Source organism: Triturus cristatus, chromosome 9 (assembly GCF_964204655.1).
Source record: "Triturus cristatus chromosome 9, aTriCri1.1, whole genome shotgun sequence".
Taxonomy (NCBI): domain Eukaryota; kingdom Metazoa; phylum Chordata; class Amphibia; order Caudata; family Salamandridae; genus Triturus; species Triturus cristatus.
The window spans coordinates 589,424,934-589,441,681 of NC_140592.1; the positions used below are offsets into that span (position 1 = coordinate 589,424,934).

A 16,748-nucleotide genomic window follows, 5' to 3' on the forward strand; every position below is an offset into this window, starting at 1 on the left:
TTAATCCACCTTTCCCTAGGTATAGAATAATATTTGCAGAAAAATAAAATATGAATATCCGATTGGGTGGATATGTTGTCGCAGGGGCATTTGCTTATTCCAGCTGACCAATCATTATTAACAGGAAAACTCACAGACCTAAAAAGAAACCCAAGTCTAAAGCGTATCAGTAGAAACTTTGCATGCTCCGTCAACCGCAGGGTTAAATATGGTTGAATAGCCTGCAAGATTAAGGTCAGTTGATGGGACATCACTGTTTTTTTTGACAGTTCAGTATTTTCTCTTAATTTCACAAGGTACATAATGCATAGCCTTTTAAAATCTTTTCTTGTGATCTTCACCATAGACTCAGGGTCATCATAAAATTCTGGATGATCAATAAGGCCACAGAAACTTTCAATGTACCTCAGCCATTTCACTCGATACACACCCTCCAATTTTAAAGCGTCCCTCAATATAAGACGATTCAATTGGCACTCATTTACGGTCCATACCCTGTACCACAAAAGGACTGGCTGAATTCTAATGATGTCCTCAATATATAACATTCCAAGCTCAGCATGGATGTTATAAGTGGAAGTGCTCTCTGGCGTAGTTAAGAGAAGTTTCAGAAAACTATTCTCTGTCAACTGTAAACTAGTTACATTTGAGATGCCCCAAATTCCCGCACCATAAGTTGCCACAGCCACACAGCTAGATTTATAAATACGCAGTAGCTCGTTGACTGGTTTCTTGCCCATCCTTTTGCTAAAAAGTTTAAGGGCCATTATGGACTTAGTAAATAACATGTTCCTCCCCTTAACTGCAGGATTCCACTGACCTGAGCAATCAAACAGAATTCCTAAATAAGGGAAGGTAGAAATATAGTCTAATGGTTTGGAATCTATGAACATAACTTTTTTTCTCTGTTTTGTTTTAGTGCCGCAATTCATGGAAAATATTTTAGAGCAATTCACCTTCAGATCCAAACTGGTCATGAAGGTGCAAAAGGAAGTAATCATGGTTTACATAGCAACAGGGGTCCTTGCCATCAAAACGGCATCATCGGCATAGATTAGTGTCGGAATATGGCGTTGTGATGCCGTAGGCATGTCTATGCAATCCCTCAACAGGATATCCTCAAGTTTGTTAATATAGATTAGAAATAAAAACGGGGCAAGGACACAACCTTGTCTTACTCCCCTCGCAATATTGAACATTCTAGTGCATTCACCTTTGAAACCATATCTGATTGTAGCCCTAGCCCCATTATACAACTCCCTTAAAAAACTAATAATATTGTCCTCAACTCCCAATCATGTTAAAATTAACCATAGTTTACTGTGATTTACACAGTCGAAAGCGGAAGTTAAGTCCACAAAAGTTAAAAACAATCTCCCACCCTTAGCCTTGGTATACTTTTCCAATAAAATGGACAAGTTGAGTCCTTGATCTACAGTCCCTACCCCTTCTCTAAAACCATATTGCAGGTCGCTAATAATCTTATGCTCATCTGCCCATGACTGCAACCTATCTAGAATAACCCTACCCACGATTTTAACAGTTGAATCGAGTAGGGATATAGGGCGATAACATTTACAACTTGCCCTATCACCCTTTTTATAAATAGGTACTATTATTGATTCGTACCAGGTATTAGGAAGGCCAAACTTACAGGCAGCATTTAAGAATCTAGTTAGTAGGGGAGCCCATAATGTTAAGTTATTTTTAAAAACATCAACCGGTACACCGTCAGGACCCGGTGCCTTACCCCCCTGGCTCGAGCTAATACCCTTCAGTACCTCACACAGAGTAAAAGAGAGATTCAAGCTCTTAAAGTTTGTGGTTGTCTTGGGCATATCCTGCTTGTTCAGTTCGCTCGAAGGGGCAACAGGACTATAAAGGGACTCAAAATAACTCACCCATTCATCCTCATCAATGGCAATCTCAATCCGCGCCTTGGTGTCGTCCTTAAAATATGGTGCATTAACTGCCCTCCAGAAGGCTGTCATATCTCTCCGCTCAGAAGCACCTAATAAATCCTCCCATGCTTCCATCTTTATTCTGGCCCTCCTATTCTTAATTGCCAATTTATAAGATTTCCGAAGTTCCCTGATCTGCTTCTTATCTCTAACATGCCCATTCAGTGCCAATTTAAGTTTGGAGTGTGCCTTAGTACACTCTTGGTCAAACCATCCCTTCTTTTCGCTTTTACTATTATTATGCTTTTTCAAACTGATCCACAGATTTTCCTTGATACATGTTATAATAGTTCTAAAGTTATTAAATACTTCAAGATCCCTGGATGCAATGTCCAAACAAGTATTAAAACATGAATTGCAAGTCTTGATTAGATTCGAAAGAAAGTAGGCAGGTACAATTTTAGACCACTTCAGGGCATATCCATTCTGTCTAGAGATAGTGATGTCTCTAGATTGCAACCTAGGGACACTATCGGGAATGGGACGGGGGTTGATGATTTCCACCCTAATAGGGAAATGATCACTGAGTGATATTTCTAATACTTCATATTTTCCGACACTTCCCCTAAAGCACGAGGAGATCAAAACATAGTCAATTACGGAGGAAAGTCCCCTGCCACAAAAGGTAGCAGAGAACGAAACCTCAGGTTGACATAAAGTATTTGCAAACCCTAAATGGTTCACAAAAAGGATCTCATTTAGGGCATCGCCCTTTCCATTGTGTTCAAAGTGTGTTAATGTGGACTCTTTGTGCAAGGTTAAGCCGCAGATTCCTTTTCCGGCTGTATTACAGATTGTACAATTAAAGTCACCCCCCCATATGGCGACAAACTCCTTTCCTTTGTTACAAAGAATAGAGTTAATTTCAGAACTAAGTTTTTTAAATACTAATGCTGTGTCTGCCGGGGGAACATTATTGTATAGATTAATAACCAGAATACAGGAATTTTTGTTCATGTGTAGGCCAACAATATGATAATAGGTGGTATTATAAAAAACCTCAATGGTTTTACAAATAAAACTGTTTGAAACATATGTGCAGAGCCCACCCTTAGCTCTGCCATGTGGTGAGCCTATTGCCGGAGTAAAAATTGTTCTAAAAGCATTCAAATGAAACACATCCTTCGCCCACGTTTCTTGTAAGCATATAACATCGTGGCATTCAGTTAATTTAAGCCATAGCGGATTATCCAGCTTGGCCCTGAGTCCGGCAATATTCCAAAAAATGATAGTCCAATTTCCCTTAATCCTATCATGTGCGACATGTCTTTGGTTAATATTATTGACTATATTATTATCTAAATGTCCCTTTTTCTTATCTTGGGCCCCCATTTGTACAACGTCCGCCCTTTCAGTGGATACGGATTCGATACCAACCGGGTGCTGTGCTTCTTCATCTTGCAAAACCCCCTTTCCCTGACTATCCTTTATTGGAACGGGGTTGAAAGTTACCACACGGGTATCAAATACTTGTTCCCGTGCTGGTCAGTCCACAACCCCCAGACCTGATAAAGAATCAAATCTGTTGTAAATTGGGACATTAAATAGATCCCCTGTCTGTTGATAATAATGGGGGTTGTGCGGCATAAAGCCACCATACATCGTAGACACCCTATGAACATTTTGTTGATTTCCGATGTTTGGGGGCCTATCTTCATAACGTATTTTGTGTGGTCTCTGTCTAGCAACAGCAACAAAGGGGGCCGGTGGGTAGAAATCACTTAAGTTGAAAGACAAAATTCCACCAGGGTTTCGGTAATTTGGAAAACCACTAATAAATTGCACAATTCTTGGGTCTCTAAAGTTTACAATAATGCAGTCTCCGCTAATTTCTTCAACTGTGGGACCCAGCCAATTTACTCGGCGGACGTTAATGATTTCTCCCCGCAAGTCAGGTCTAAGAGGTCTATTTTTCCCTAACCAATACATAACCTTATTTTTTAGTTCAGACGTGGTTTCATCCCTATTGTGTCTCCACTCCGGGACCCCTGCAAGTACAATTACATAAGGGTAGGAGTCCGGTGGAAGATCAATTCTCTTTTTATGTTCTTTGATTTTAGTATCCAATATTTTATCCAGATTGGATGCAATATTATCTGAAACCTTATTTATACATATTTTAAGGCTATCTGTGTTAGTTTCTTTACTGGCATTGTCATTCTGCTTGGAGTTATGAATTGCCATCATTCCACCTTCCTGAAATAACGGGTTTTTAATATCTTGTCCAGATTTAGCACTCACTGATGATTTTTGTATATTTTTAGGTGGTGCAGATAAATTATTTGTTATAATTTTTGTATCCCCTCATTTTTTCAGCAAGGCTGAATTCTCTCTCGTAATTTTCTCCAATGTTTTTATCTGGGTACCTAACCGTCTAGTGCGTTCTAACAGTGGGAAAATTAAAGACCTAACTAAATGCTCAATGTTATCCAGTGAGCATACGTTATTTCTACCAGTTGCAGGCGGGCTTTTTGTTATATTGACAATAGAGCTTGTATGGATAAGATCAGCATTATCTGCCTGGGTAGAATTTTTATCCCTATATGTAACCCCCTTATCCTGGCGCATAGATAGAGTACATTTACTCTTCTTATTATGCGCACCTTTGTGCTGCTTTCCGCCACGTTTACGTTTTAAGTTAGAAACATTACCCTCTGCTAAATCAGAGTGGATACAATCAGGTGGTAGCTCAGGTAAAGATCTACCCTTGTTTGTGCTAGATCCATTCTTTGCACTGGACAGAAATGTATTCCTCTTTTTAGAAGCGAGATTTCAGCTGGAGATAATTCCCGCTTGGAAAGGTTCACTACTTGGAGTTCCTCAGTTATTGCTCCTTCCTCTGCCTCATACTTCTGGTCTTCGTACCAATCCTTTCGCTTGAGGTACTTGCATCTTCGTCCCCTGCGTTTCGATTTCTTTGGTACCAGGTTTTTCCTCTCCCCCTTCCTCGTGGTTGTCTTTGTGCCGCTTGATTTTGTTCCCGCTGTTGAAGGACAAGGCTCATGTCCCCTAGCATTCCGTATGGTGAGTTCCTTCGTTTGCGAAGAATATGCAGTGAGGAGGAAGAATGGAGGAAGCAAAGCGCAGGAACAATCAAAAGATTTGAAAAAAGAAAATACAGCAAACGTACTGTAAAAAAATGTTGGAACAGAGCAAATGATAAATTAAGGGAAGAGTGTCAGATATCAAAAAATGAAGATAAACATCAGGATGAGGAACCTATAAGATTAATAATGGACTTTTCCCAGGAATCTAAGGAAATTGTGGGCATTATTAAAAATAACTGGAAGATCTTGCAACTAGATGGCACAATGGGAGAAAGAATGGGACCCCAACCCAAGATAACTTACCGCAGGGCGAGGAATCTGAAAGATCGACTTGTACATAGCCATTTCAAAGCAAACCAATTAAAGGAGACGTGGCTAAAGAAAAAAGGTTTTATCAAATGCCACATTTGCAAAGTCTGCCAGATTGCAAAACCGATATCGGAAATAACGATGGCCAATAACAAAATATGGCAAATCAAAGAACTGATATCATGTAAGAGCCAATACACAATTTATGTAATAATATGCCCGTGCATGCTAAAATACATAGGAAGCACCATATGTGAATTAAAAAACAGAATACTAGAACATACACGAGCCACTAAGAACAAGGACAAAAACAACGCGGTGGCTAAACATATGGAGCTACACCATAACAGCAACTGGAAAGCCCTGAAACGTATTGTGTTGCTGGTGTGGTATAATGAGACAAGTGCCTCAATACGTATTGGCTGCAGATTATGTCAATTTTTGGTCGGAATGAATACCAATGCTCGCTATTCTAGCCAAAAGCATGTGAACATCAGTCTATACACCAGTTGAAGTCCGCAGGTGCTAAGATTGTACATAGGATCACACAGTCACTGGGCAAGTGCCCCAAGGTAACCTAACCCAATCCTGCCACAATGAGAGAGGATATAATTCGTACACATTTTATCATGCTTTCTTAGTGTCCACAATGCTGTACGAGCCAAATGCAGGAAAAGATTGTGACACATACTGACTGACCGTATAAGTAGGAAAATTGTAGTCATATACTCTTATACCCCACGTCTCACAGTACTCGACTGACAGTGATGCAAGTGACGATAAGGGGAAAAGGGTAGGTTGCCCGTGACGAGTGAGTGCTGGTGTTCGGGCCCCTTCCTTTCCTCCTGAAACATAAATAAAAATAAAAAACCATTATGGTAACAGTTCATATATGCATACAATACATGTTCTTGCAACTGCTTGTTCTGGTGCAGATTGCTGAGAATGCAAGACAAGAAGAGCAGCAAGATGTCTGCCGTATTTACACTGTACACACTTGAGTTGTCCTTCATTTATATCCACAGTCGAACAGTACTTTATTAGGACAGTAGTACGAGAACAATTATTCACGTGATCAAGACTCTTGTAGTTGAAACACGTTGTGAATAAACACCTTTGTTGTACCATCTGTGCTGTCGGAATCTCTTGGCACTGAGAGGGCACGACAATTGACTTTGTGGAATAGAGGATAATTTCCGGCGTGCTCCGCCAGCGTGTGCGCCAACTCCCACGGGTTCCATAGCAGTCAGAAGGAGCGTCCTGGAATTTTGATATATATATACAATGTGTTTTTAGATTTTTTTGAATGTTTTTAAAATGATATTTAGAACATTTTTAACGCAATGTTTTGATTTATACTCTCCTATTTATTGAATTTGTATAACTGTTAAATCACAGGGTCTTTTCTATCAAAACTCCAATTAACCGACATATATGTGTACTGTTTTTTAACGTATTCATACAGGATCTAATTCTCTTTATTGATACAAGAATTATAACAGTGACCCAGGTTGTCTTATGGCATTTAAGCCGGGATTGTAGTACACCTGAGTCACATATAAGACACACAATTAGTGTCTCTTTGCTTATTTGTAAATATTAGGCATCAAAAAATGGTCCATATTGTTTTAATTAATGTCGGTATAGAAACAATGTGTTTTTTAATCACAAATGTGAAAGGCCCTGTTGCATACATGATTTATAAGCATTATGCTTCCATTATTGATTTGGTGGTAAAAACAGCGGATAGTCTGTCTTCTCGGTCTATTTTGCACTAGCACTTTATAAAAGCAAAAAAAAGTCAAGAGCATGTCATGTGATCAAGGGCTTACGGGCCCGAAACGCGTCATGGCGGCATTTACTGCGGGGAAAATAAATTAATCAAGCACAAGTTTGGTGTCCGTTTCCTACTTCGGAAGGTCAAGCAGTGTGATACTTCCGTGTTTCAGTTGGATTTCGACGATATATATATATATATATATATATATATATATATATATATATATAATTCAGTGGAAAAACCAAAGACTAAAGTAAAGTTATAGGTAGGTGAAATGTTCAGTAACAACATAACGTTTTAAACACAGAAATTCACCAGAGGCAGACATTCCAGTCAGGAATCCAGAGGGCTGGAAGGAAAAGAAGTACAGACACAAGTAAAAGACTCTAAAAAGAGAAAGACCAGAAAAAAAGATAAGGACAGCATGTGCAAAAATTGGTGATCTTTTTTTCTTTTAATTCTTTCTGTCCTCATCATGACTTATACCTACCCTTAAGTCTCCCGGGGAGAGAGGGTCGCCTGCCACCTCAAAGGAACTGAAGAAAGATTCATATTTTTAGGGGGGAAAAACAATTACAGGGAACTCCTGTAGGTTAAGAACTTATGGTGTAGATTTTTTTGACAACTACAAAGTTTGCCTTGTCCAAAGAAGAAGCAAATAAATCAAGCTTAAAGTTTCCTGCCAACATTATCTCGGACAAATCATTTTTAGATGCCACTGCCCACTCCTGTCTCACACAGGTCTGTTAACTTTGACAATGCTTGCTCATATTTTGAATGTGCCTGAACTGTTCTTTCCAAGACCTTGTCCAAGGTTGACAACTCTGTTCATCTCTCCTCTTTTCATCACCACATTCATTTCCTTGCATTTTGCTTAGTTGCCCAAGGTAAACACTGATGCTGAGTAGTCTGTTTACAAATTTATGAACACTGTAGATAAAAGACATTAAAAAATTAGAAACCACTGAATAAAAAAGCAAAGTTCAGTATACATCTGTCAAACATCAAAGGGCTTGGAATGCAGTAATACATAAGCTTCAAACTGCTGCTTATTATTTTTCCATTGAATTCCAGACAGCCTACATTTATGGCGTGGAATACCTGTGATAGTGGGCAATAGTTGGAGGAACCTTTTGTAACAGATATGTGGCCACGTGATGTTGGACAATAGTTCGAGGATTGTATGATACAAATGGAATATGTTTGTGTAAATTGAGGTATTTGGAGGTCTGTATTGAAATACTATATCTAGCCAGAGAAGGAAATTATTTGTATAACGTAGTACTGTTGACCATTTAGACCCTTTCTTTCTTTCACTGCCATTACCCTAACTACAAAGCCAGTTCTTTTGCTAATTTTGATTCTCATGTGAATGCCAACGTATTGCCACAAGATCATGTATTCTGATGGCTTGTATTTCTGCTAGGTCATATATCAGCCAATTCCACAAGAAGAAGCAACCTCCAAATCTGAAAAGTTAGATGCCAGACCCTATCTGAGAGTGATGCAAGCCATTGATCATAAATATCCACCAGAGGAGCGGGGGGACCTACTCATCTTCCTCAGTGGCATCACCGAGATCACCACCATTCTGGAAGCTGCTCAGACTTATGCCACTCACACCAAGCGATGGATTGTGCTACCTCTTCACAGCACCCTTTCCATTGCTGAGCAGGATAAGGTAACATAAGGGAAGTCAGTGCATCTCTCTTAGCCTTAAGGCTTCACCAGGAGGTATCTCACTCATTCTTCCTCCCTGCCTGTTCTAACTAACTCCCTCTCTGCCTTCTTTTCCTTTTCTGCTGAAAACTGAGGCAAAGTAATAAAGCTCTAGTCAATTGAGACTGATATTTCCGAAGTCCTTCTTTGCTACCTTTCTTCTGCTCAGCATGGAATTGTTGAGTTAATCTTGTTTTTAAATACTTCACATTGCAAGGTTGCGTTCTAACACTGTACTGCTGCTTGCTGTGGCACCTCTTTCCTGAAAGGGTTGTCACAGGCTTGTGAGACACATGATTAGAAATTGTTTGGGAATTTGAGGTTTTAAAGTGTCCTAAGTAATTCTTATGTATGTCTATAGCCCTGTGACTACTTTCATGGCATCTTGACTCTTTTAAAAGATCTATAGCAAAACATGATAATACAATGCATATTTCTTGCAGAACTTGAAACAGAAGTGCATGTGTTCTGCTCCTTACTTTACGTGACCATGCATGTGCCCTTACTCAATCCAATGTTTTTGTTTACTTTGATAGGTTTTTGACATGGCCCCAGCTGGAGTTCGGAAGTGCATTATATCTACCAACATTGCCGAAACATCGGTCACAATAGATGGTGTTCGTTTTGTGTTGGATTCTGGTAAGTGCTGCATGTATTAATCCGGAGAAGAGGGCATCATTAAAAATAAACAGGTGTAGGTAAAAGCCCTCCTCAGGCAAAATCATTGTTAAAAATTACTAAAGTTACTTTTATTATAGAAGGTATTTACCGTAATGCATTTGGGAGAAAGTGGGTTCTGGTACATTAGGCAGTGTGCTTCCCCCCTTTGATTGTCTTCTACTTGTTGTTACTGGCCGACACGTCCATGTGAAACCACCCACACTTTCACTCTAGGAGTGCTGTGTAATCTGAAAAGAGTTTTAGCAGCATTTCGAAGTATTCCTAAATAGACGTGTTACTGACAGACAATAATCTAGACACACATATATCAGAGATACAGGACACTTTTCTGTGCCAACAACAGTGAACACTTCAATACTTGTGAGGAAATTAAAGTGACTTTCATCATGTAGTGTATTTACCATAATGGATCTGGGGCAATATGGGTTTCTCTATGCCAGGCCTTCTGCTTTTGATTGACTCTTCCTTGGAGTTACTGCCTGTTGAGACATTGTGGATTCACCTGTGCTTTTGGGGTGCTACTTAATCTGAAAGGACTTAAAGCAGCAACTCTATGAACCCATAAATGAACATGTTTACTTTCTGTTGATGGTGGACAAAAATCCAGAAATACATGTGTGAGATACACAGCAGTGTCTAGGTGGTGAACACTTCTGTACGTAAACTAAAGTGACTGTTCTCATACACCACATTTACCACAATGCATCTGGAATAAAATGTGTACTGTTATGCTGCTAAAGTGCTGAGATGAGCACTGGAGGACCAGGAGCGTGTGGTCAGGGTTACAAGGTGTATTGAGGCTGACGGAATACGGAGGATGCCGTCAGGTCCAGAGAGTTAGGAGTGGTCCTGATCTGGCTCTCCCAGGTGGCACCAGCCTTCGACCACTCCAACTTAAACTGTGAGTAGAACCAGCCTGGATATAGGCCGGAGCCTAAAAAAAAGAAGTGGTACAGGCTGCTCTGGCCAAATTGGAGGTAGACACTGCAGGGTGGGACCTGCATGGTAATTGCCCAACGGAGCAGGGCATTGTGAAAAGGAGCATGTGGACAGGAGAGACCTGGCCCACCCAGATGCGTAAGGTAGACTGGTAAGAGCAGGTTGAAGGAGGCACAACTAAACAATACCTAGTATGCTGAAGGCCTTGAAGCAATCCACTAAGTCCACAGATGGCTGGGATTGCAGGCTACACATGAAGCATGAGGTGCTTGGCAGAGACTGTTAGAATACCTATCAAATGGTCTGCGGTTGAATACGCAGAGAGAATGGCTTGCCCTATGTAGAGGCGGTGGTGAGCGAAAGGCTGAGAAGCACAATGACTCACTCTTTGAAGAACAAAACATCACAAGTGCAGAATAGTAAATTCAGTCAGGCAAGACAACTTAATTCCTCTCCTCCTTTGCTTTTCTTGTTCAAGGGAGAAGCGTAAAACTATGGTGGAGTAGCACTGAGTGCTGGGGCACACATGGTGCCAAATGGGACTTTTCAAAGAGCGTTGAGGGTGAGATGGCTGCGGTACAACTGTGCTGTATGAATGCTCAACATTCAAATAGGACCATAAAGGTGTGAGGTGGTGGAGATTCTCATGACTAAAGGGGTCCAGTGAAAAGATCAAACAATAAGAGTTGGGCGCCATTTGTGTTAGAAGGGAAAACTACATTAGATGGACTGTACTTTGAGATAGGGTGCTACAGTTGCCAAACATTATGCCCATGGCACTTAGCAAGCATAAAAATGGGGACGGATCCGGTGGTAAGGCATACCCAAAGCAACAAGATCGATCAGGATGCAGAGGTGCAGAGCAGCACTAAAACTGTGCAGTGACATGTGTACCACCCTAGAAGACTGTGGAGAAGGAGCTATCACCCAAGAACATCATTACAGCCATTCTGAACACTAGGGCGGCACTGGAAATTCATATTGATACAGCCTCCATAGATGTCAGTTTCTTAAGAACTGACATACACAAGTTGATGGAGAGAGTGCACACGTGAAGAAACTGCCGTCCTTTTGCTAGCCATGAAAACACAATTTTAAGACTCACTCAAACCACTGGTAGCCAACATTAATGCACCGTAAGAATGATCAATGGATGTTGAGGTATGCTCATCTAGTTATAACTTACTAATGCTGGGATTTCCGGAACTAGTAGATGACAGACCAGTGGAGCTGTTCCTTGAAGATTCAATACTGAACACGATGAAACCCAAGGGGTGTCACCATTGCCATAGAAGTACACATAGGGTACTGGCTCCAGTGCTGGTTTTTCCACACAGGTAATGATTTATATAGAAAGCAATAGAGGTGCACTCTTGGTTGTCTAAACTCAAATTTATGTAAAGAATTTTTTAAAAAGGGTGCTACACTATTGTAGTGTGTTGACATAACACATATTTGCAAATGCCAAAGCGACAGGAAAAAGAACCTGATTATAGTGTGCACTGTTCACAGGAACATAATGTTCAAAATTTAAAACATGATGTAAAGTTTAACACACAGTAAGATAAACCATCATTTTATCTTGTTGAAATATTGTAATTGATCAAACAGTTGTAAATAATATGATTCTGCTGAACATGACCGTTCTATTAAAACAATGTTTCATTCACAAGAATTGTGTTAACAGAACTAAATGTTTGATTTACAGCATCAAAGAACATAATATGCAAAATGCATGCTATTGTATCCTCAAGAGTTCTTCATTTATATTACAGTTGACGTTGAAAACAATGTATGGCTGTCGTGAAGCCCAATGCATTTCGGGACTCGCAGGTCCCTTCCTCAGGGGAAATAATCTGTGAATAAGAAAGTATAAAATTATTGATTGATATAATCTAATTAACTGTAATAGAAGAAAATAGCGATAGTCCCTTGCCCAGCGGAAAAAAGGTTGAAAAATAGTAAGGTGGTAAATGTAAGAGTACTGAGTGTGTATTGATTTGTTAGCGCCATCTAATAGGTGAATCATGTGCCGATGGTAGGAACATGAATAAACGTGACTCTAGTGCTTGGATAGAGAAGCCGGTATAAAATGTTAGAAACTGCTATGCGTGGTGAAAAGTGGCTGTGGAACAATGAAATGAAATCGTATCTGGCAAATATTTAATTGCCATATATCTGTAAAAACCTTCGTTTCTGAGCACCTGAAACAGTATAATTAGTTGTGTATGGCTGTGATGACCTCGCACGCTGAATACATTGCAGTAGTATAGTGAGTAGCATTAACAAAACTCAGTCAAAATAACCGGTTTAAAAAAACTTACTCCTCCACTAGACTAAGCAAAAAAACGCGTAGTTGCAATGGCACGTGTGTGTGTCTCTCAGAACCGTAACCGGATCTATGAACCGGACTTCAAAGTATACCGCGGATACTAAGCAGGCAGAAATCTAAACAACGAGGGAATAAATACGACGTAAGACCAGGCTCCCAAATTGTATGCCTCGAAAAACTGTCAATGATTTGAGGTAACACAGTACCTTAATGCGAATAGATGCTTCGAAACGAAGTCTCCATCGATGCGGGTAGTCAGTGTGGACGGAAATGACCCGTAGCGTTATAACGTAGCACGTCAATGCATGCAAAATAGAAATGGGACTACGTGTGTATTGCCCGATACTTAGTGTATACTGTGATAAGAATTATTTAAGATTCTGCGCCGCTTGTTAAAAATACGTCTAGATAGTAATTATAAGAAAAAATCAGTAGACTCGTACACCGCGTTTCCTGCAAGAAACCAAATAAATGAAATACTGGAGACTAAGTGTATTATGGGTGTTGTGGTTCAAAGCTGATGTTATATAATCCACAACTAACCAGACCCCCCAGGATATAGCGGCATGGATTCGCAAATTTAGCGGCACAAATATGGAAATTTAGCGGCACAAATATGGAAATTTAGCGGCATTTTTACGGCACTTTATTTTACTCATAATCATTCATTTTCAGCCTTAAATCAATGGAAACTCTTTTAGCAGAGTATTTCACAGTCCAGCCCGAACTGCCAAGCCAGGTCCTCCCTGGACTGGAAACAAGCATCCTAGGACCGGTTTCGGAGTTTCACCCCTCTACAGCCAGGATAGCTTGATTCCAGTGGCATGGAGAGCACGGGTCTCACATCTGGGCATACCCTTCCCACTCAGGGTGACAAATGCAAAAACAACAGTTGATGGACAGAATGCAGAACAAACTAAACTGGGGTGGCATGGTGAGCAAAAGAATGATGGATTCCGTCCATCAATTGTGTGTCTTTTACATAGTAACCAGTGACAGAGGCTGCAGTACTAAGAATATTTTTTTTCTTGCTTGTGGCACATAGATATGTCACTGAAGTATTTTGGAGTTCATTTTCAAATGAAACTAATATGAATAGAAAGAAAGCGGCAAATAAACTACGTCGTGAATCTGACAGTTTTAGATTGCCTTGCAGGGCTAGTAGTTCACACCCATGAAGGAAAAGTGAGAATGCAAAGTAGGTGTGGGTACAAAACTCGGACCAGACAAATGTGGTTGAAGGAAGGTCATTGGCAACGTCTACGTCTCACACCTTGACTTGCTACTTTTCGCTTGCTCTCCTAGGATTGGTAAGTCAGTCTTGACAGTGCCCTTGCCCTATCCCTATCACTGGTGCATATATGTCCATCTCCACAGGTGCCAACCTTTGAACATGATTAGATGGCAAGAAGGTACTTAGTCGACAATTGTGCTAGAATGTAGCTCATTCGTAACCAATATGCTGTTATTGCTCTGAGATGCTGTATTGAAACTCAATGTAAGGTGCAGCTGTAGGTAACACATACATAGTTGCACAGAGCAAACCGGAACTTGCTGGTGGAGAGGAGTTTATATAATAAAGTCCATGCACCCGGCCTAGATTAGCACTAACGTGTGTCTAATATTCTTGTTGCATGCCTTCGACCAACGCGCGACGTCCCCCTTTCTCTCTTCGATGCCTCTGCCCTGTGATTTGTGACGACAGGCGGCTGCGCTTAGCCCCAGCACCAGTCACTGTTCAGAATCAATGTGCGTGTTAATGACATTGTGCGCGGATGGATACGAGGGCAGCAGTCCAGGTCGCACGACAGGGCTTACAACACTTAACACCATCCCTGCAAATGGCATATTCTTGAATCGAGTCCGGAGACCTCGGTCAAAGGATGAACTTTCCCTGACTTCGCGATACGTTAACATCCGGGGCTGATCTGATTACATCATACGCCCTCTGTAATCTACTTGGTACACGTTCTTTGCAGCAGGCCTATTAACCCTCTGCACTAACTCCAGGGAAGTCAAAATCTCAACTATAAAAAATGCTCATGTCTCTCCAGGAAAATTATTCTGGACATTGCCGATTCCGCAGGCACTTCTGTAAAAATTGCGGCATTTTTACAAAAGTGCCGATTTCGCGGGCACTTTTGTAAAAATCGCGGCATTTTTACAAAAGTGCCGATTTCGCGGCAAACCGCGAAATCGCGAAATCGCGAAATCCTGGAGGGTCTGACTAACTGGCAATCTACTCAATAAAGATAAAAAAGTGTCTTTATGTGCTTGACCCAACTGCTAATGCATGGAAACGGTAAAGAATATATGGATATCGATGAAGCTCAGAAATGCTCAATAGTGTACGGTAATAATGGTGTTGACTAACGCCAAGGAATGGTAAGATAATACTAGATAGTGATGATATGTCGATAAAAATAATAATACTCATCTGGTTTGGCGGAATATACTGAAAGTAATTCAGGATGAATATGTGTGTTGTGGATAAAAAAGAACAGAGTGGAACAGACTGTATGGAGAGAAGACAGAGGGATATAGGGGAAAAATTAAAGAGAGACCCAGAAAAACGTATTTATAATTAAAACGGTCTGTATCAAAATACCATGCAGCTCAAATAACTATCTAATTACAAGTAACAACTCATATCAATTCTGTCATTCAGCCCCCTAGGGGATAGTGTTTGTAAAAAATCTATCCAGTAAATCTCTCTCTGTAGTAGTTTTTGGTTATTATCTACTCCTTCTTTTTTGGGAATTACCTCAACGATCTGTGCTCTTAGTTGTGATATATTGTGGTGTGCTTCTAGCCAATGTGTGGCTACACTTGAGGTGGTGTTTTGGGTACGCATTATACTTTTGTGTTCAGTTAAACAGGTTTTGAGTTTGCGTTCAGTTTTGCCTATGCATGCTTTCCCGCATGGACATTTCGAACAGCATATTATATTTGTAGTATTACAGTCTGAAGTATGTCTCAATTTTATTCTTGCGCCAGAGACCGGATGAGTTAGTATATCTCACCGCAAGTAATGTTATTATAATGCATGCAGTCGTGGTATTTGTTTGTACCTTTAAAGATGTGTGTCATTGCAGACTTTTTTTATTAATTCCTGAAGGTTCTTGCCTCTAGTTTAAGCAAATATGGGTTTAGTTGTAAAAATCCCATTGAAATCAGATTCATTTTGGAGAAGATCCCAATGTTTATTAATGATGGTCCTTATTTGGGTGGAACAAGTAGAGTATTTGGAAACAAAGGTGTGCTTCATTTGTTGACTCGATGTGGGTATCAGAAATAGTGTTGACTGTTCTTTTTGAGCTAGTCGATCCAGGCTCCTCTGTAGGATATCTGGAGGGTATCCTCTTTGTGCAAACAGTTGTTTATACTGTTCGATTTTACTAGACGCTGTAGCAGGTTCCAAACATATTCGTTTAATACGTATAAATTGAGAATACGGCAAATTGAGAATGAGACTTCTAGGGTGGAAGCTCTTGTAGTGTAAAGTGCTGTTTCTGTCAGTGGGTTTAGTATAAACCTCAGTTGTTAGTTTACATGCAGTGAAGTCTTTCGTTATAAAAACGTCTAAAAAATTCACCTGTTTGGTGCTAACAGTTTAAGTAAATTGAATCCTGGGGTTTCTACTATTCAATTCCTGAATGAGATTTTCTAGCTGCTCTTGTGAATGTGTTCAAATAAGGAATATATCGTCTATATATCTGCAATATTGGACTAGGCCTTTAGTCCAGTTATCATTGGTTAATATATAATCATATTCGAATCTGTACATAAAGATATTGGCATATGCTGGGGCTCCTGAAAAGCCCATGGATGTACCCGTAAGCTGGCCAAAAAAGTTGTCCTGCGACTAAAAGTAACCGTTGTGAAGACTAAAAAATAGCAGTTTGAGTAAAAAAACGCTTTCATTTTGTGGTAACTCCATTCTGAGTAATGACCATTCCGTTGATTCCATGCCTTCAGAG

At 40.2% G+C, this 16,748-nt stretch overlaps 1 protein-coding gene across 1 annotated transcript in view; it reads left to right on the top strand.

The window, feature by feature from the left end:
* The window catches only part of DHX34 (DExH-box helicase 34), a 403,223-nt gene that overhangs the window by 150,040 nt on the left and 236,435 nt on the right, over positions 1-16,748 (top strand). The window contains exons 5-6 of the mRNA XM_085625635.1: positions 8,524-8,778; positions 9,353-9,455. Coding sequence (XP_085481761.1) covers positions 8,524-8,778; positions 9,353-9,455 — 358 coding nt within the window. The remainder of the gene's footprint in view (positions 1-8,523; positions 8,779-9,352; positions 9,456-16,748) is intronic.